The following is a 19,927-nucleotide window of genomic DNA, read 5'->3' as shown; positions in this document are numbered from 1 at the left end:
AAAAAACGGAGACCCACATAACTGTGTATCTGTAACGTCGGTCCTCTCCCATCCAAAAAATAATTTGCTAAATGTGCCTTTGCAAAATCCTAATCTTATTTAAAAAATGGTTGCTGCAGTTAAACAAAATTGGTGTGCATTCGGTTTCCCAGTCATTGCACATCACTACTGTCAACAATGTGTAATTTGTCAGCAGCATAACATTAATAAAGCTGTTAAAGTTAGGCAGGCAGCTCCCCCTCCCCCTTGGGGACCTTTTGTAAATATTCAAATTAATTTTATTCAGCTGTCTAAATGTTGTAGTTATAAATATGTATTAATTTTAGTTAATGTATTTTCAAATTGGGTTAAAGCTTTTCCCTGCAAAAAAGCAAATGCCAAAACTGTTATAAAACTTCTGCTTAAAAAATTTGTACCACAATTTAGCATCCCTGTAAATATCAACAATAACCGTAAAACTCATTTTACTAAACAAATTGTAAAAAAGCTATGTACAGCTTTGCAAATCCAGCACAACCTTCACTGCCCCCACCGCCCGCAGTCTGCCGGGGCAGTGAAACGCCAAAATAAATTTTTTTTTAAATAAACTGGCCAAAATTTGTGCTAAAACAAACTTAAAGTGGCCAGATGCCCTTCCTCTGGCACTAATAAGTATGAGGGCCACTCCCAATCAAAAAACTAAACTCAGCCCTCATAAAATTTTAACAGGGCGCCCAATGCAATTACCAACTGTGCCCTCACTAACCCTAGCTCAAATAAACATTCATTTAATAAATAACACAATGCTTAAGTATTGCCAGGCACTAATAAAATGTGTTAAGTCTTTTTATACACAGGTAAAAAAAGCACTACCCAAAAATCCTGTGCAACCCTGCCACTCACTAAAACCAAAAAAATGGGTCTACATAAAGGTCCATCAGCATTTTAATCTCACTACCACTGCAAGCAATCATATTATCTACTGGCCTGCAAATAAAGTTTTGCAAGTAGCCCTTAGGTTCCAAATGCCCTTTAATTAAACTAGTTTAGTACCTAATAAATTTCAAAATTTTGTTTTCACTGTTACCAAAAGTTCAAAAAATCTCTAAAATACAAAAGCAAATTCACATGCTTCAAAATATATATCAAGTTAAAAAGTATGCTTTCAAACAGCTTATAAAGTGTCCACCTTATGTACTAAATATAATATATTATGTTCTATAACTAAAATTGTACAACAACCCCATCATATTATCACTATAAAAATGTTATTGCTTGTGTTATTGTTAGCTAGTATAAAAGTATGTTATTATTGTTATAAAAACATAATAATAATACCTTTCATGTCCATGCTCATCATGCATTGTCATTACATCCAATCAAATCCCCTAAAATTAAAGCATCTAATGTAAAATCTAAATTCCAAAACTTAATGCAAATAAAAATTTAAAAAGGTTTGTTGTACTAGTAGTACAAAAGGGGGGAGTTGTAAAAGCAAAAAAAAAAAAAAAACTAACAAAAAAAATGCAATGCATAACAGTTCGTTAGCAAAAGTCAAGCTAACTGTAACCCTAATAATGCAAAATTTGTAAAAGCAAAAATTGTATAAGGCAAATAAAAAAAACTGTAAAAAGTTGTTACAACCTTGTATAAATAATATGTAAAAAATATTATATGTAAACTAAAGTCAAAACAAATAAAAAAAATAAAATATCAAAATGGCCTATGTATAAACAAAATGCAGCTGTTGCTTATTATTGTCTGTAACAAAAAGTATAAATGCTTGCTGTAATTGTTTACCTGTAAAAAAACCTGTTTAGCTCTCTCCCTCTACGCAATTGTTAAAAAAAAATAAAGTATCTAACCTGCTGTACCCAAACAAAAAGTGAGAACTCTGTTATTCTCCAACACCACCGTGAGGATTAAGAGACCCCTAGGGTTAGGCCGAGGTGTTCCTAAATTCCCTAGGTACCAGCATTGGAAAAATGACCCTATCCCACGTAATAATCCTGGACCTTCGAGTGGGCATGCCCCTCGACAGGGTTATACGTTTGAACCCCATGTAGGGGCCCGGAACCATGCTCCTTTCTTTTCAGATGCTGCCCAGAACAATTCAACTTGCAGGGATCCAAGTCACTGCCTCCCCACAGAGATGAGGACTCAGTTGTAATGATGTTTAAAACAGTGAAGCAGATGCTTGAGGCTCAACAACGGAATATCCAGGAACTCCAAGCATGCGTGAATGAGCTGATGATGGAAGGCCAAGGCCCAGCACCCTCGAACCGTCTGGTGGCCTCTGTTAACTCATTTCCTTCTCTCCGGTGGACAGCCTTTCCTCCTCCAGAGTTGGCTGCCTCCGAAGAGATAGAAGGAGAACCCATAGATTATTTGTCTGCCTACTCTACAAATTACACGTCATGACGCTAACCAGCCCCGAGCATAGTCATGGCCCCTTTAGGCAGGGATGCAAGTGGGAGACCCACAGTATCTGCAGTGGTAGGGAGCCTCCACAGAAATTGTATTATAAATACTGGGGCAGCAATTACCATTATCCATGTCAAGGATCCTAGATCCTCTTCTCTGTCATCAGAGCATACAAAAACACTTTCAACTTTTGCAAGCAATCAGGTTGTTACCACACTTTCTAAACCCATTAAAGTACAGATAGGTAACCTAAGAAAGATTCATACCTTTGCGTTGATAAAATTAGCAGGCCCCAAAAATTGCCTATTGGGAACTAATTTCCTATACTAACTGGGATGTATTCTTGATTTGGTTAACCAATTGTTGTGTCTTACTGTAGAACAGGCAAAGGATGACTCACCAGTAATCATACCTGAGTGTGGCATGGTATCTCCAGTGGAGGACTCTGAACCTGAGGGGTATGATTTGAACAAAATAGTGGCTAATCATGCAGACCAACCTAAGAGACTTGGGCAACAGGTAAGGAAAATGAATCCTGTTAATTCCCAGTAGGAATGAGGGTAAAGAAGTGAGTGAGACAAGAGAAGGAGAGCAACATAGTGAGGGAGAGGAAAGCCATGTATGTGAACAATGCAGAAACAGGGGTATAATGCCCATTGTTTGTCCTCAAACAAATTCTTTGCAGTCTAGGATGTTCCCTATAGTTTACTGTTCAGAAAGAGCCTAGTGAATGAGTGCAGCTGCATAGCCATGAATGATTGGGGTACGAAAGCTGGCCATCTGAACTATGTTAGTACTGACTTTGGTCTTCTTCAGAAGGAAGCCTAGTCTTTAGTGATTAGTGTGGGATTTGGTAATGGGGTGCATGTTACCAGTATAGCAGAACCCTGTTTATCCGAGCCTCCATTATCTGGCTCTCCATATTAATCAACCAACCAGCAACACAGAGGAATATGGGAAATTGATGTCACCTCCCTGGCAACACTACTGTAACTATCACATCTTTTCAGCCTTGTAAAATGACCATGACTAGTAAGTAAAAAAAGTGTAGTACGGTCATTGGATGCTAAAATAGAGATTATTAATAAAATAAAAAGGACAGTCACTGGCAAAAATAGCCCAAGATTATAACATTGGAAAAAGCACAATATTGGACATCAAACACAGTATCGAGCAAATTCTTAAATACAGAACGAATAACTCTGCATCCCGGAAGAACATGAAGCAATTGAAGAACGCTGGTCTGGATGAAGCCCTTTATTGGTGGTTTATACAGGCGGGAGAGGAAGGCATTCCTATTAGTGGTCCTTTACTAAAAGGCTAAGAGCTTTAATCAAACTTTAGGAGGGGACGCATGTTTCTCTGATAGTCAGCGATGGCTCTGTCAGTTTAAAAAGCCTCATGACATTCAACAACTGATTATTATTTTTGCATTTTTATAAAATTGTACTGTTTGTGATGTCATGTATAAACCAACTATATAGAGATGGTGCCTTGTGTAACATTAAACAGACTTTGTGCATGGTCCTTATAATGTTCAGGGTTAAAGAGCAAAGCGTGTAAAAATGATCAATAAAACTTGTTAAAAACTCACATTGGTTTTCCTGTTAATAAATGAAGAAAACATTGTTTTCAAGAATCAAATGCTTTGTATATTTGGTTAAGGAGATAAGAAGGGAGCTATGTTTTAATGCTTTTCTGGGAGGGGTCAGCTAGTTTAAAAGCAATGTCGCATCTTAAAATAAAGGATGGAAAGCTCTTCGCCCATTCTCCTGACTGTCTGAATTTTTGATTATCCCTTCTGGCCCCGGTCCCAATTAGATTGGATAAATGGGGTTCTACTGTACTTAGTAATCCGGTATTGATTGCTAGGAGGCCATATATGATCCTAAGAGAGCCCAGTGCTGATCACATAAATGTCTGGACTGTGAACTGGAAAAGGAGAATTTCCCAAAGCACAGAAAAGGAGGAAAAAATACCAGTGTGGGTTAGAGAGGAGAGAGAGACTGACCTCCTGTGCCCGCAAGGGGGGCCGTGATACCGGCGAAAGAATGACACTCAGTGCCTGAGAGTAAAAAGCAAGGCTTTACTGAGGGAAGAACTTACACTCCAAGCGGTGCGGGGAGCCTCTTGAGATGTGCGGAGGGGTTGCGGGGGGAACTCTGACTGTCCGGAACAGCTGGCCAGGCAGGACTCCACTGAAGGGAGTCCGCTGCAATGCTATATCCCCCCGCGCTTATCTCAAGGTTCCATGGGGTCAAGAGCTGGCTACCTTCTTTGCATTCATAAATCGTACTCATTATATAAGCTAACTTGTTTACAGACAAAAACATGTTAACTATACTAAACTACATTTTGGCAGGATCTGCCGAACAAAGTTCATTGCACACCCTTCAACTGCTTCCGCCTGCATTCAGTCACATACTCGGTCCGCCCCTTAGCTCCTCGCCAAGCTTCCGCAACCTGTCCCCTACACCTCCATAATTCAGTACAAGCAGAGCTGGTAGCAGTGCCTATAGTTAAGTTTGCCCAACGCATTACATTATAAAATTCTGCTTTCATTTGCTCATGATCTTGACTTACTTTAATCACTTGGACTGAAATTTTCCATGGCAGGTGTCTGCCTCATGCTAATTTTTTTTTGGAAAGTCTCAGCTAAAATAGTTCCACCATTTCTAAGAATGAGAAGAGAAAGATACATTGTTTTGTCCATGTTAAGAAATGCTCACAGCTGCTTTGTTGAGAAGCTCTAGCACCTCCAGGCATTGGCAAAGGGACTTGAAGTCAATGGGAGCTGCGCTTTGAACATATAAAGTGCTATATAATCCCAAATACTCTGAAAAATCAGGTCTTAAGTATCTCAAATTGGGCACCCAAAATTAATAGACACTTCTGACAATTTTGGGCTTTAATCTCTCTGTGTCCCTCACCTCACAAAATAAATTTGTTGATGGCTGGGAGTGACTCAGATATTATAGTGATGAGCACCACAGAAACAACCATGAGGAAATGACCAATTCAGTATTTAGTGCAAGGTTTGGCTGGTGTTTGGTAAATAAGGTGAGGAGCCACACATTGAATGATAAGTATAAACTATGGCAATTTACATCAGCTGAGGATTTACCCCGATCTTCCCTCACTTTGCAATGCTGACAAATTTCAGACACATGCAAACCAACTACAACTGTCTCTTTCCAACAGTGTTCCTGATTGCTTTAGTACGTGCTGCCTTATATCCTATAGTCCTAGGGAAGGAAGTTGTGTGTAAAACTTCTCAGCTCTTCAGTTCACACATAACAGTGAGTTGGCAGAGGTGTCTAATTCTTAATTGAATAATAACTAGGGGAAAAAATATCCAACCGTCTTCAGAAACACAAACTATTTTTTATGCTCATGGAGAGTTGGATTTAGGGGCAGGTGACCCAGGCGACCGCCTGGGTTGTCGGGTTTGGGAGGCATCGGGCTCTGGGTGCTGTTCTTGTTGTTAGTGACAAAAGGGAAAATAGGATGTGGGAAGCCGCACCTTCAGGCAAAGGGGCTGCAGGGACGTTCTGGTCACCGCTTCCCACTGCTCCCATTGGCTGGGAACAGAGAACTGCAGCCAGTGGGAGCTGCAGGGGGTGGTGCCTGCGGAAAATCAACGTCAGAAAAATGTCTTGCGGCCTGCAATCAGATTACCCCAATGGGCCACATGCGGCCTGATGGTTGCCCACCACTGTCCTAGAATGTTGTCAGCCATGCCCTCCTGGGTATATAAGGGGCAGGGCGTCACCAGTTAGGCAGTGAGATATAAGAATGAAGTGAGAGCACAGCTGCGATATTGTGAACCTTATTTTATTGTATAATTGTGAAAGTATACTTGTGTATTAAGACTCGAAGAGTATAAGTAGCAACTAATAAAGGACATTTACATATGGCACGGATAAATATAGATTTACAGATCCTAGAGTGCAAATTTATCATCTTATATGACAGGGATAAACCATGTGTGCAAATCATGCATCGAAGTCATGAAATGGGCTACAAATGCAATAAAAATAAGGTATTCAAAAGTTTAACAAATGCAGGGGGTGGCGCTGAAGATGCTCCTCTCCTGGGGCACCATTTAGTCTAGGGCTGGCTCTGTGCTCATGGTAATGTTGAGGTGCTTTGGCAGATGTGTAGGAGGAATCCCAGGACGGACAAGGAAGGGAGCAGAGCAGACCAAGACTGAGGGACAGCAGCAGAGCTGTGGGGAGCTCATGGAATTAAAATCGCAAGGAAGTGGTATATCAGAATTGTGGTGTATTGTTCAACCTGTATTAGAGCCTCAAAGGGAATTTCAAGAATTTCTGAAAGTTACAATTTGCGGTATTAGCAACATTTTGTTGGAACCCAGGACTGAAGTAGCAAGTGCTGCTGATGGACATATAAATGGACAGCAAAGGGAGAGAACTCAGGCCCCTACCACTGATGGACAGGAATGAACTGCAGTGGGAGAAATGTAGGTTGACCCAGAACTGGAATAATATGGATGCTCCAGATTAATCTGATGAATGTGCAACTGAGCAAAAGATGCAGAGGTGAACTTTATACGGGATATCAAGAAACATCTCTTCACAGGGAGGGATTTTTTAGACTGTGGAATGGTCTTCAAAAGGGAAGAGGGGGGAGCTCCATCAGTAGGGACAGTTAGACATCTCAGCGTGGTATCTATCACAAGAAAGGGTGTGGGAAATCCTCAGCAACTTCTTTTTATCAGTTTTCATCAGAAGGCACGTGGGCAGATACCTCCTCTATACAGGCAATCAAGATGAGGCATTGTCAGATACGGAGGTATCAAAAAAAAAAAGTAAGATTGAAACAAATTGATAAATCACAGTAACTCAGGGCCAGGTGATATTTTCCCAAGAGTTCGCTACAGATTATAGCTAGGAGTGACTAAGCTACACCCCAAAATATGAAATGTGTTCTGAAAATAGTAGAAGGTAATTTACTAATCTAGCCTGGCAGGTAATCAGTGCTGTGGATATCTTTGGTTTGTTTCCCTGACTCACGTGGAGTAATAGGACTACTCATAGAGTAAGGTATTTATCCACAAGTAGCCCTACTAAAATCAATGGGTTTTCTCAGAGTAAGATGCTACTCCATGAGAACAAAGTTAGCAGAAGCTGGCCCAGAGAAAGGAACAGAAAATTCAGATCACGGAAGACGTTTGCTTCACATGGCAAAGGCAACTTACTTCAGAAATACCAACAAGTATGAAACAGATAATTAATAAACTCGCACCAAACAGATTTGAATCTAGCCTTATAGGAAAGACAAGTGACTCTGAATTATCTCTAAAAATTACAGCCACCATTCCATGTGAATAAAGCATCACACTTTCTTCATTGGGTTCTTATCCCAGTTGGGCAGAGATGCCAACTTCTTAGAGACTTCCCCCTTGATGGGCCAGCCCCAAGCCACAAAGAAAGGGGCCAGATTCTTCTTCACCTGCCGAGAGAACTTCTCTGCCCACAGGTTCATCTTGGAAGGGTTGTCTGTGGGGATGTTAGACATTGTCTGGTATTCAGAGAAGAGTTGGATGAAAGGTTCCCAGCCAAAGGCTTCCTGCAGCTGATGAGCATGAAAAAAACCATCATTAAAAGTGCATCATTCTCCACTAAAGTAACACAAGATACTGCACCTGGTCCCATGTTATGAGGATTAGTGACGAAACCTACATTTATTGCTAATCACACCTCATGACTATTACATGGTTATCTGATCATGATATCATTTTGGGGTAAGGTACTGAAATTGTATTTCACTGATCATGTCACAACCCAATGGTGCTAGATGAAAAATCTGCAGCTGTGTTTCTCTCCCACTCAACCACAGACAGCCATGAGAAAAGAAAAAGTACACTGAACCAGGGCTGCAGAGATGGAAAACACAGGCGAGACAACGGGGGGGTTGGGAAGTGGGCGGAAGCAGAGCTGCACGTCCCTGAAGCTGTTGTGTTTTGAAAAAGTTAAAAAGACCACAAAAAGGCGGTTTTAACTGGTACAAAAAGCATCAGGAGCAGAGGTCCCTAAATGGAACACCCCCCAAGGAACCCAGGACTTAAAACTCTCCTAAAAGCTAACGCACCTCAGAGATCACAGCTGACCCCAGATGACCTGGGCCCAGGACAAAAACTCCCGTGCACCCCTCCCCTCTTCTTCTTACATTACACCCAGGCTTGACCAGCCTTGGGTCTTTTGTGTGTGAGTATGAAAGTGGATTAGGGCTTGGGGCACTAACACTTTCTTCCTTCCTCTGAGTGATGTGGGAAACACCCCCCCCCACACACACACACACACTCTCTGCTATTATTTTATTAATAAAGCTTTAAAACGTAAACACTTGGTGTGTTTCGTCATCTCCTCCCCAAACGATCCTGTGGCCTCAGCCTGATCACCTGACACCTCAGGCAGATTGGTAACAAAAATCTGTCACAATCAGAGTTAGGTGTGAGGATAGGGAGGGGCGATTTTACAGTGTATTTCTACTCTGAAAAGAGAATGTTTAAAAAAAAGGTACTGGTATGGGACTCCAGGCTTATTTTTTCCCAATAGTTTCACTATCCAATATGCTCAGTTTACAAATAAAAAGATGGTTTGTCTCTCTACCAGTCCCCTCCCCTCCCCCCCGCACACACACCTGAGCTAGGATCTTTTCATGTATCATTACTAATAAGAGTCTACAGATCCAGTTAGGCCACCATTAACAGCTGTGAAACATCATTGTGTTACCTACTAGAACATATACACCTCTGATGATGCATAATTCACCTTCCTCTCCCTGAGATGTTGCTGATTATGTAGCACTAACAGGAGTAAGAACTTAATTTTTAGGTCCAGATTTTTCAAAGTATTTAGTCCTCTAAAGATGCTAATAGGTGCCTTTTGAAAATTCCACCAGGTGCCTATCTGCATTTTTAGGCACTTAAATACCCTTAAAAATCTATCCCTTAGTCACTAAAGAGAGGGACTCATATTCTGCCTGCACACAGGAAGTGTGTCTTAGAGTTTGAAGGTGTCTTTTTTATATAGTTACTTTTCAGAAACAATTTAACCTGCATTATTAAATGTGCTATCTGATGTGAATGTGCCAACACTGCCCTCTACTAGACACACTGGAATAGGTCGGTAATTCCATGTCAGTATGTTGTGCTGAGGCCTGTAGAATAAATTAGCCATTCAGTGAATAGTGAGTCTTATTTAACCCGAATGGGAGGGGCCTGAATTTTGAGGGAGAAGTTTCTGAGTTCTCTCCCCCTGCCACCTGCTTCTATGTTTGTGGCACATACAAACCAGCCAGCATCCTTTATAGAATCATTTGCATTCAAACACTTTCTTATGAATCTCTCTGTGTTACCTGCAGGTAGGTCTCCAGTGCGGTCCAGAGATTCCAGTCCTTTAGCTGGGCTCCTTTGCCAAGGTAATCGCTGATTCTTTTATTGCGATGCTGCAGCTGTAGCTCTTCATGGGCTCTGTCCCTGGAGATCCCCAGCACCTTCTCATGCACATAGACAGACCACAGGTTGCAGGTGGCCTCAGTAGTGTGAGGGGGGAATTCCCAGCCTGCCCGCTGCTGGTTGTGTCCCAGCTCATGGATGGGACCCCAAAGGCCATTCTCTTGCATGTGTTCCATGTTCACCAACTCCTTCACTGAATCCAAATTACACATGATTGGGTAGCCAGCGTGCATCCAGCCTGGAAGGGGGAGACGGGGCCGACAGTCAAGGTGAGATCTCAGCTTAAGAAAGTTGTTCTGTATTTTTTAGAAGTTGGCAAGTAATTCCCAAAGAACAATAAATCGGACCAATTAAACCCTTTGTTGCGGTCTGGCCTCAAATTAATTCTTTATCAGTATTAATGGATGAATACTGAAAACAAGTCAGTGTGTGTATTTGATAATCAACATTTAATCCATGTTGGGATTGGTCAGATAAGTCATCTTGTTGTAAATGATGTACCTGTTTGAGGGTGTATATGCAGGCCCTTCCACTGAGAATACTCCCACATTTAAAATTTCAGTTTCTGCAAAGCTTCATGCACACCTCTATGAAATTCACTTTCTGTGACCTTTTGTGACAGTGAAACTCAAATGCTGATGGAAATCAAAGCCAAGAGAGGCACAAACCCCACCACGGAGGATGCATTAAAGCAACAGAGCTGATATTCATGAACATTATTGTAGTGGTGTCCCCAGATCTAATGTTTTTATTGTGTTTTAGAATGTTTTAATATCGTGTTCATTATACGGCTCTTTAGAAATAAATGGTCTGAGTGTCAGAGATGCTGATCCCCTTGGATTGCAGGGGGAGGGAAGGAGGGAGAAAAGGGGGAGGGGCAGTATGATTTAGTATTGATATTTAATTTCTTTGTTACAGTCAATTTCAGCATGAAGAAAGGTGCTGGATTGACAACTGTGGTTGGATAACAAAACACTCAGTAAATCCACAAAAGAGAGAGAGGCTGGGCAGTGGCAGAACAAGATTCTAAATTACACACTACCTCCTCTCAATTGATTGCAATTTCTTGGAGGGACGATCCCTTGTGGTGAGAAGTTAGTTCAGTCTTTATGATCCAGTCTATCCTTGGCATCTGATTCTCAACACAGGGCACAGATAATTCTAATGATTATGGTTGTTTGTTGGTGTGGACATTAATCTACTGGGGACTGGACTGACATCCACCAATTAATTTCAGACAGACCACTGAGTCATCCTCAGATGTCACTGAGTCTTGTAAAATGCTGCATGCTCTGGCCCCGGTCCAGCAAAGCATTTAACAATCATCAGGAACGTAGCCCCATTGACATAATTGTACAGCTGGACAAGAATGTATAAGTAGTGTGATGAAATTGACCAAGAGACATTTATAGTGGTGAGCTCTACTAACGTAGAATATGGAATAGTCTTCTCCTAAGGAAGCTGCATGGTTGGAGTCATTTAAATCTAGGAATGAACAAAGGACTAGAAAGTATATTGTAGGAGGAGGGGGTTGAATTACATTTGCTAAACTACAAATCTGCTGAAGTTTGGTTCACTATCGCCTAATAAAGCCAGTCACATTGTTTGCTATCTGTTTGGAATTTTAAATATTTCACAGATTCCAAAAGCAAACAAATGGTATTTGTATGGAGGATTTGCCAAGGCTCAGGATGGGTATTCAAGCTTCAGAATTGACCAAGCAGCTCACTAGTGGATTGAGTAAATGTACTGAACATTGTATAAGTCTTCATCCAGACCAGTTTCTAACTGAACTAAAATCCTTCTATTAATAGCATATATTTTTACCTCTCAGTATTTTGACCAGCTCTAGCTGTGCAGAATAATTTTGCACTGGTAAGGAGGGCTGCTGTACTGTGAGTTGGGTATGACCAATTCCTTTCCCCCCGCTCCTAGAGTAAACTGAGGCAGGAGCTGACAGCTAGAATAAGGGTGTGCTTGGGAGAGAAGCTTCACTGTAAATAGAGATACACTGTTAGAGGGTCCCACTGTATTCGCCATGTCTGGTGTCTTGGTGAAAAGCTCAACAGAGGTTAGTGACTTTCCAAGGTGTCATAAGAAGAACAGGAGTACTTGTGGCACCTTAGAGACTAACAAATTTGTGTCATAGTGAGAGTCAGCGGAAGAACCAGCATTGCAATTAAAGAGTTCCTGGCTCCCAGCCTCCAATTCAATCCTTTACCCCAGGGTGTCGCTCTTTTGCCTTTTATGACAATACACCGTACTCACCGGCTGAGATCTGAACATCCGCTACAATCCTTTCTGGCCGAGGGAACGTGGCTGGTGTAGCTGCCAGCTCAGCTATAGCTGCCATAATCCGCTCCCAGAGGGTCAGCAAAGGCTCTGGATCGTCTGTGGGACGGATGCTGTCAGCAGGCACCGTTAAGATGATGTTCTGGGTAGCTAGTTCTGCCCATGGAGCTGGATAGTGACGGATGCAGGTCAGCCACTGGCTCTTAGATGTCTTTCCTGCATCAATATGGACGAGAGAGATGAATTGCACAAATCCTGTGATGATTTGGTTCCGTGTCAGTTGGGTATAACTGATTTCACTTGGGGCCCTTGGAAGCCTTAAAGATGAGCAGAAGCTACTTAAGTAACCTCATGATTTGATTTGATTTGATTTATTTTCCTTCGTCCTCCTCCCCTCCTTTTTTTGGTTGCATTCTCTCAAAGACTGATCCAAAGTCCATTGTAGTAAATAGAAACCCGCCGACTATATTCATTGGTTTGTGGACTGGGACTCTGTTGCACCTTTTTTCAAATTAGATTATAAGGTGTTTGAGGCAAAAATGATCTGTTATGCTGCATTTGTACAATGCCAAACATAATGGGGCCTCGATCCTGATTGGGACCTTCAAGAGCTGCTATTGAACAAATAATTATATTAGACTTTTCCCTTTTCTTATTAGTGTTATAGTTAACAGCCAGAAATGATAAAATAAGTGTGTTCCTCTGTTTAACATGAAAACTAGGGGCTGAGGATCAATTCAGTCCATTAATTGCAATGAAATGTCATTTGTTCTCACTAGGGCTGTAGAAATAAGAAACACTACTGATTTTTTTTTTAAAGAGAATTTTACCATGAGGTTAAAGCACATTCAAACACAAGGAAAATCATTTTGAATACATGGGAACAATGTGTTCAAAATATTATTAATTCAAGAATGATTAGTGATATTAATTTGTGAGCCAAATTCAAACTCTGTGTGTCCTATCCCCATCCACTGACTTCAGTGGACCCCTGTGCACATACAGCAACTCTAAATTCAGCCCTGTGCATCTATAAGAAAACTTAAAACAGCCTGAGATTTTGCTGGATTGATCTAGCTCAGTGGTTCTCAAACTGTGGGCTGGGAGTCGAGACCCCAAAGTGGGTGGCAACCCATTTTAATGGCGTCGCCAAGGCTGATGTTAGACTTGCTGTGGTCCGGGGCCGATGCCTGAGACCCACCAAGGGGTTGAAACCCAAGGGCTTCAGCCCTGGGCAGCAGGGCTCAGGTTGCAGGCCCCCCACACAGGACTTTTGCTTTGGCCGTCCCGCTTGGGGCGGTGTGGTTTGAGCCAACGCAGGCTTCGGTCCCCGCTCCTGAGGTCGTGTAGTCATTTCTGTTGTCGGAAGGGAGTTGCGGTGACTAAAAGCATGAGACTACGATCTCCTCGCCCTGCCAATTTTGGTTTCATCTTCTGCCTTTATCCTCTTCCCTGATAAAACTGATGAAGCCCAAATCACGGATAATTAGAGAGGCACTTCTCTGTGTGTCTCTTCACAACCAGCAGCAGCAGCAGCAAAACTGGCTAAGAAGAGATGTGCAGACCATTTACCAGCACACTTACCAAGCCTGAAGAAAGGAGCCTGCACAGCCCCTTTTACAGTGATAGACACTCCCCCCAGCTGGCTTCCCTTTGGCACTATGATGTAAATGAGGCCCCCCCAGAGAGAGGAGACTGACATCTCCTGATCTTTGACATCACATCTGCGTATCACCACAGGGGGACGTTTCAGCTCCTCTGCTCTGCTGAGGTCATCTGAGTGACACCCAATCTGCACCTGGAAATGAAAAGGTGGCTTGGTTACGGGAACAACTGAGCAATGAACTTTACAGACTATTGTTTAAACACTTATCCAAGTGGAACAACTTCAACAGGAGAGACTGCAGGAGCCCCACACCAGAATATCCCATAGCCACTGGTTAGAGCCCTGCCCTGAGAGGTGCTAGTCCCGGTTGAAATCTTTTTGCCCCATCAGGCAGAGATGGGAATTGAACTTGGCTCTCTCACATCCTGGTTGAGTGCTCTAATCACTGGGCTAACATTTTGGGCCAGGCAGGCAAGATAGGGGGGCAAATGCCGATCTTTCCCTGCTTTGTGGCTCATAATGGGGCTCATGCGGGAGACAGGCATCTGGACACTTGAAAGGAGGTGGCAGTTTGCATGCCCAAAGGCAGAAACTCAGGTGTCCAGGGAAACTGAACCCTGAAAATGTAGGGACCAAATGAATTTTGTCTCATACAGCATGAGGTGGCAGCCAAGGAGGAGTTTTGTGGATTGCAGTGGTGCCTAGGAGCCGGACATACTGGCTGCTTCTGGGGAGCCCCCTGAGGTAAGTGCTGCCCAGAGCCCTTACCCACTCCCACAACCCAACCCCATGCCTCAGCCCTGAGCCCCCTCACACACCCAAATTCCTGCTGCTGCTGGGGGAAGGGGCAGCAGTGCTGAAATAATTTGCATAGTAGGGGTGTTGAGATTCATTGAACAAAACTGTAAACCCTGTAAGTGATGGAAACCACTTCAAGCCAGGGGGTGCAGCACCCCTAGTTCCAGCACCTATGGGGAGGGGTGCAGTGGCCCGAGACTGCCTTAGCAGTGGCTGGTGTGGCTGGCCTGGGGGCTGCCTGAGCTGCTCAGGTGGCCCCCAAGCCAGCTGCACCTGCCGCTGCAGAAGTCCCGGAGGTCCAGAAAGTCACAGAATCCGTGACTTCCGTGATCTCCGTGACCGACTCGCAGCCTTAGTTATAATCAAGTGGAATCAATGGAGCAATAATCTGATATTTGAGCTTTACAGACCTCACTGTTCTGTCTTTCTGCTTTAGAGTCTGTAGTTAAAGTGGCCCCACAAAGCATAGGGGTAAAAGCATATGAGCAGTGGCATTTTATTACATCTCCAGTGTGTCATTTGATAAACAGTTATTAATAGTTTGTGCTTCAGCAGCTTCCATCTGAAGGTTGTATCACACGTCACAGGCATCAATGAGTTAAATTTCACAAAAGCCCTGCGAGGGAGGGAGCATTATCTGCATTTTACAGAGGAGGAAACTTAGGCACAAACAAATGAAAGCCTGGCTTTTCAGAGGTGTGTAGCACTCACAACTCCAGTGAGATCAATGGAAACTCACAAGTTATTTGCCTGAGGTCCCAGGACTCCTAGTCCTGGCCTGTAATCTTTGTGCAATGGGTCTGCATGATTATTGTTATTGAAAGTCTGCCTCCAGGCACAGATGGCTCATTAGGTTGATGCAATTTAAGGTGGATCAGTTTCCGTAGCTGAGGTACATAAGGCAGTGATGTGGCACTGCATATCACCTCTGACCTTCTTTGACTTCCCTAACCCAATGGATCGGGGATCAATTTTGCAGCTGGGTGAACTGAAGGCAGATTTTCAGTGTGAGATCCAGTGACAGTTCGCCCCACAAGCTCCAGGATTGTAGTCAAGCACCACAATCACTCACCTGTCCTACCTCATTATTGTTATTAACCATGTATTGATATTATAGCTACTTGAGAGCTCCAAGCTTGGGGGCACACTGTGCCAGGAACTATGACCCATATCCTGAAAGGTTTTTAGGCACTCGACTTCTACTGATTTCACTGGGCGTTAGGAGCCTAAACTGCTTTTGGGGATCTGGGCCTAAATAAATATATAAGATGATTTGGGTCCTAAACCAAAGAGCTTAACATTTATGGGGCAATTCATTAGAACTTGGTAAATAAGTCTCTTAATGCACAAGAAGAAATAGAATCTAGCTCCCTCTCTGCTGCCTGTGTTTGCTCTGCATGGTAAATGCTCCTACAAAGCAAGATGACATTATCTTTCCACAGAACTGAATACCCTCCGGGAGAAGAGCTGTACAATAAGGTGTCGTTTTTTATGTAGTCACATTTCCTAGTAGAACTACAGTTCAAGTGCAGTAACAGGCGTCAGAAAGGATCATTACTTCACCTGCAGGCCAACTCCAGTAGCAGCGCTAGGAAATACAAAGGTCACTGTGTTCCCACGCGGAAGGTAAAGTCCTGTGCTCCTCCATGCTGCATCACCTGGCATAAAACACAGAGGACAGGTCTAAACACAGAGCTACTCTTAAACACCTCCTCTGTTTTCCAATATGAAAGGATCAGGAGAATGGCAGGGCCAGTCTGGATGAGGACGGGTCTCCTCTCACTGAATGTCACTGGGGCGTGAAGAGTATTCCATGTCAGATGGAGTAGGGGAGCAGGGGAGGGCTAATACTTCCTGCTGCATTCTCCTAGGAAATTAACTTCTTGTTTATAACATTATCATTTTGCAGACATTGTAACAACTTGATTTGTAAGATATTCTGCTGCTGATGTCAGAGCTGTAAGCAAAAGGGCATGTTACATCCTTCAATCTATTTTTTTTAAAACCTCATTCCTGGGTTCCTGTTCCTTAGCACAAACCAGATGAACTCCCTTGGGCAAAAAACTAAGATCTCCAGTGTAGGGAGGTACGGCAGGAGAGAAGACCTTACTAGTCATCACACACTACCTGCACATTAGATTATATTATACGCACATGCCACTGCAATAACACTCCATGCTTTTCTCTGAATTGAACAGCAGGTGAAGCTCAGTGAGGGATACCAATCAATATATGAAACCTTACATTGTTGCCTCAGAAATGTAAAAACAAGGAGATGTAACAAATATAGATACCCCACAAAGAAGAAAACCAACTTAGAGGGGGATGGATGAAAAGCCTGTTAAATAATGTTTTCAAAGAAACAGAATTACCGTGATTTCCAGTGATTCTCACTCCTGGAGATTAAGAGGCCTATGGGATAGGCCAAAAGAAGAGACAGCATTTTTAACAGAGATATGGGAAGTTGGTGGTGGTTGTTACAGGTGGTTGTTAAAAATGTTACAGGGCAGATTAAGAGAACAGACCATTACCACGGAGGCGTTTTGGTCTGAACAGTAACACTGAACGGGAGGGGGGTGTGTGAGAAACCCAAATTTGATTAGGAAAAAAACTTTGGCCTACATAAAATAAGGGACATCCACATCCCCAAAACAAATGAACAACTTCTCTGGAGGCAGGAGAACTGGGCCTCTCCCCTATATTGGAAATAAGTGTCATACTAGGGAGGGGAAGCCAGAAGATGTACTTTGATACCCATTTAGACAAATTCTTCTTAGCGAATAGCACTATCCAGTGAATTGATATCAAATGAAATAAAAAGTTGGGTGGACTTTCTAAGGGTTTTAGTCTGCTGCAAGTAGCATCCCAGGACCTTTTAAATCTAGTATATGAAAAAGCGTTTCTCCAGCAATGGTATGCAGGCATGGGACGAATGTGGGCAGGCCAATAGGCTCAATAAGGTGACCTTAATTTACCACCTTGGAGAGAAATATAGGACTGTGGGGAAAAAGTAGTTCATCCTGGACAAATTCAAGATAATATAGCTTGACTAAAACATGCATTTATCGAAAAGCAGTAGTTCCAGTGATGATAGACATAATTAGACGTGAGCTTGCAATGTTATGCCTCAGCAAAATGGCAAATGTGAATTTTGGGGCTACATGGGCAGAGGTTTAATTACATTGTAAAATATGAGGTAAGGGTCTCTCTCTCTGCTTTTCTGGTGACTGCACCAGAAATATTGGATTCAGTATTGGGAACATCTGTTCCATTAAGATATCAATAAAATGGAGGGAATACAGAGAAACACAACAGGAATGATTAAGGAAGTCCTTAATTTGTGCCAGGGCTTGCCAAGGCTGAGCCCCGTCACCTCTAGGCAGGTCTGTTCATAGCTCGGTACCTCTGGGCTTGCTGCATCGGTTATGAACGTAAAAAAATTGCTTGAGCCCCAGCCCCTAATTGCTTGAGCCCCATAACCTTTCATTGCAAACTGAACTCTGGATTAAGGGGCTGGAGGGATTTGCTGATGAAGATTAGGAAGGAAATGGGTAACGTGAAATCCTGTCCCAGTGGCAAAACTCATTGATTGGAGTTGGGCCAGGATTTTACCCATCCAGTTTAGCCAAATGATGCCCAAACATGGAGGGAGAAGGGGCTTTCTTTGAAATAGAGCTGATCAAAAACCAGGGTAAAATAGGGAAACGTTTGCAGATTTTCATCAAACTGGTCAGAAGATGGAAGAGAAAGATCAGCCAATTGTTGTTCTTGGCTTTTGTTGAAAAAAATTGTTGACAAAAAAATCCTGAAAAGTTCTAATTCGAAAGCTGTAAACTCTGAGGAGAGCAATTGTTTGGGATGCTCCAAAGGGGTGTAATTAGCAGGAATGGGATGAAGCTGACGAAAGTAAATTAAGGCTGAATGTTTAGAAATGTTTCCTGATGGTGAGGTGTATTAGATCATGGATCAGAGAAATTACAGAAGTCCCATCACTCAAATAATTTAAAAGTGGACTAGATAAAAATGGAGAATTGACTTTAGGGGAAAGCCTAAGCTGGGTCCTGAAGCAGAAGCTAAATGTAACCCAAAAGGAGCCTTTCCATCTCTAGCAGCTCTGTTCTGCACACAATGTTACAGGTGTGATCTATGTGATCAGGGCTATGGAGAGTTGTACACTGTTATATCCGTGTTCTACAGGGCATTCCATGTTGAAACGGGGGAGAGGAGATTAGTGAGGAAGGACAGATTCTCTCACCTGTGTTTGTGCAGTTGATTTCCACAGTGATGCTAGGGACTGTGGGGAGTTCACAGAGTGCTAGCCTCGCACAGTCGGACATGGTTTGGCATAATGCTGTAGCCACATGAAGCAGCACGACCTCCTTGGAGTGCCTCTTGACTGGGTGTTCCTTGCTCACCAGTGGGATCCCATTGCTCTGCACCATCTCGTACAGGATGTGGTACAATGAGGTGTAGACGTGGCCATTTTTGATTGGGATCTGAAGGACTTTGGCGCAGTCCTGGCTGAGTTTCTGAAGCCAGCCTGTCACTGGGGGCTGCAGTTCCTCCTTCTTGTCTAGGTGCTGCTGGAACTGAGCGAGTGCCCTGCGGAAGTGGTAATGTCCCTGCTGCTCTTCGGGTCGTAATGCTGGGTACTTGCCTACCTCCATGGTTTCCCCCAGGATGCTGATCCCGAATCCATTGAGGATTTTGTTGCCAGGATATTCAGCCAGAACGTTTTGGCCCTTATTCTGAGAAGCCCACCACCAAGCCTGACCTCCAATCAGCAGGCCCCCTCCTTCTGCCACAAACTCATGGATCTTCTTGGCTTCGTTGTCACTGTAGGACTGGCAGCAGTAGATGCTGAGATTGTCGGTAAGCTCTGAAATCTCACATACCACCTGCCTTTGAGTCAGCAGGTCATGAAGGGCCTTCAGATTGGGATTGATGCCAATTCTCCCTTTCTTTTCAGCACCCAGCCATTGAATGGCATTGAGGATGAAGTCTGTGAGCTTCGGGGTGCTAAGAAGGACCTCATGTGTAGCCACCACCACACGGCCCTGGCCATAGTGAGATGCTGCAAGAAAGCATTGATAGGCGTCGTCCAAGCCAAGGGGGAAGGCCAATGTGCCATGGACCAGCAGGTGAGAGGGGACACCATCTGTCACTATGTCTAGCTCTGACACACCTCTTAGGAGAAGGTTTAAGTCTCTGCTGAAATCTAGCCCATGCCTGCAAAACCAAGAGATGTTCCTGTCATGCCACATGCCAGCACTGTCACAGCATCATGAGATGGAAGAGGAAGATTGTGTAGTATCTCTGCTCTGCCATATCCAAATATTCTGAAA

At 43.2% G+C, this 19,927-nt stretch overlaps 1 protein-coding gene across 1 annotated transcript in view; it reads right to left on the bottom strand.

The window, feature by feature from the left end:
• Positions 1-6,221: 6,221 nt before the first annotated feature.
• The window catches only part of LOC128842787 (TRPM8 channel-associated factor 2-like), a 32,322-nt gene continuing 18,616 nt past the window's right edge, over positions 6,222-19,927 (bottom strand). The window contains exons 3-8 of the mRNA XM_054038980.1: positions 18,838-19,811; positions 16,146-16,240; positions 13,763-13,976; positions 12,155-12,394; positions 9,787-10,124; positions 6,222-8,001 (exon numbers count right to left, since the gene is read on the bottom strand). Of these exons, the coding sequence (XP_053894955.1) occupies positions 7,762-8,001; positions 9,787-10,124; positions 12,155-12,394; positions 13,763-13,976; positions 16,146-16,240; positions 18,838-19,811 (2,101 nt within the window). The 3' untranslated portion in view covers positions 6,222-7,761. The remainder of the gene's footprint in view (positions 8,002-9,786; positions 10,125-12,154; positions 12,395-13,762; positions 13,977-16,145; positions 16,241-18,837; positions 19,812-19,927) is intronic.

The sequence above is a fragment of the Malaclemys terrapin genome, chromosome 1, assembly GCF_027887155.1.
Source record: "Malaclemys terrapin pileata isolate rMalTer1 chromosome 1, rMalTer1.hap1, whole genome shotgun sequence".
In the NCBI taxonomy this organism is placed as follows: domain Eukaryota; kingdom Metazoa; phylum Chordata; order Testudines; family Emydidae; genus Malaclemys; species Malaclemys terrapin.
The sequence above is the reverse complement of the archived record's forward strand: the minus strand, read 5'-3'. Positions and strand labels throughout refer to the sequence as shown.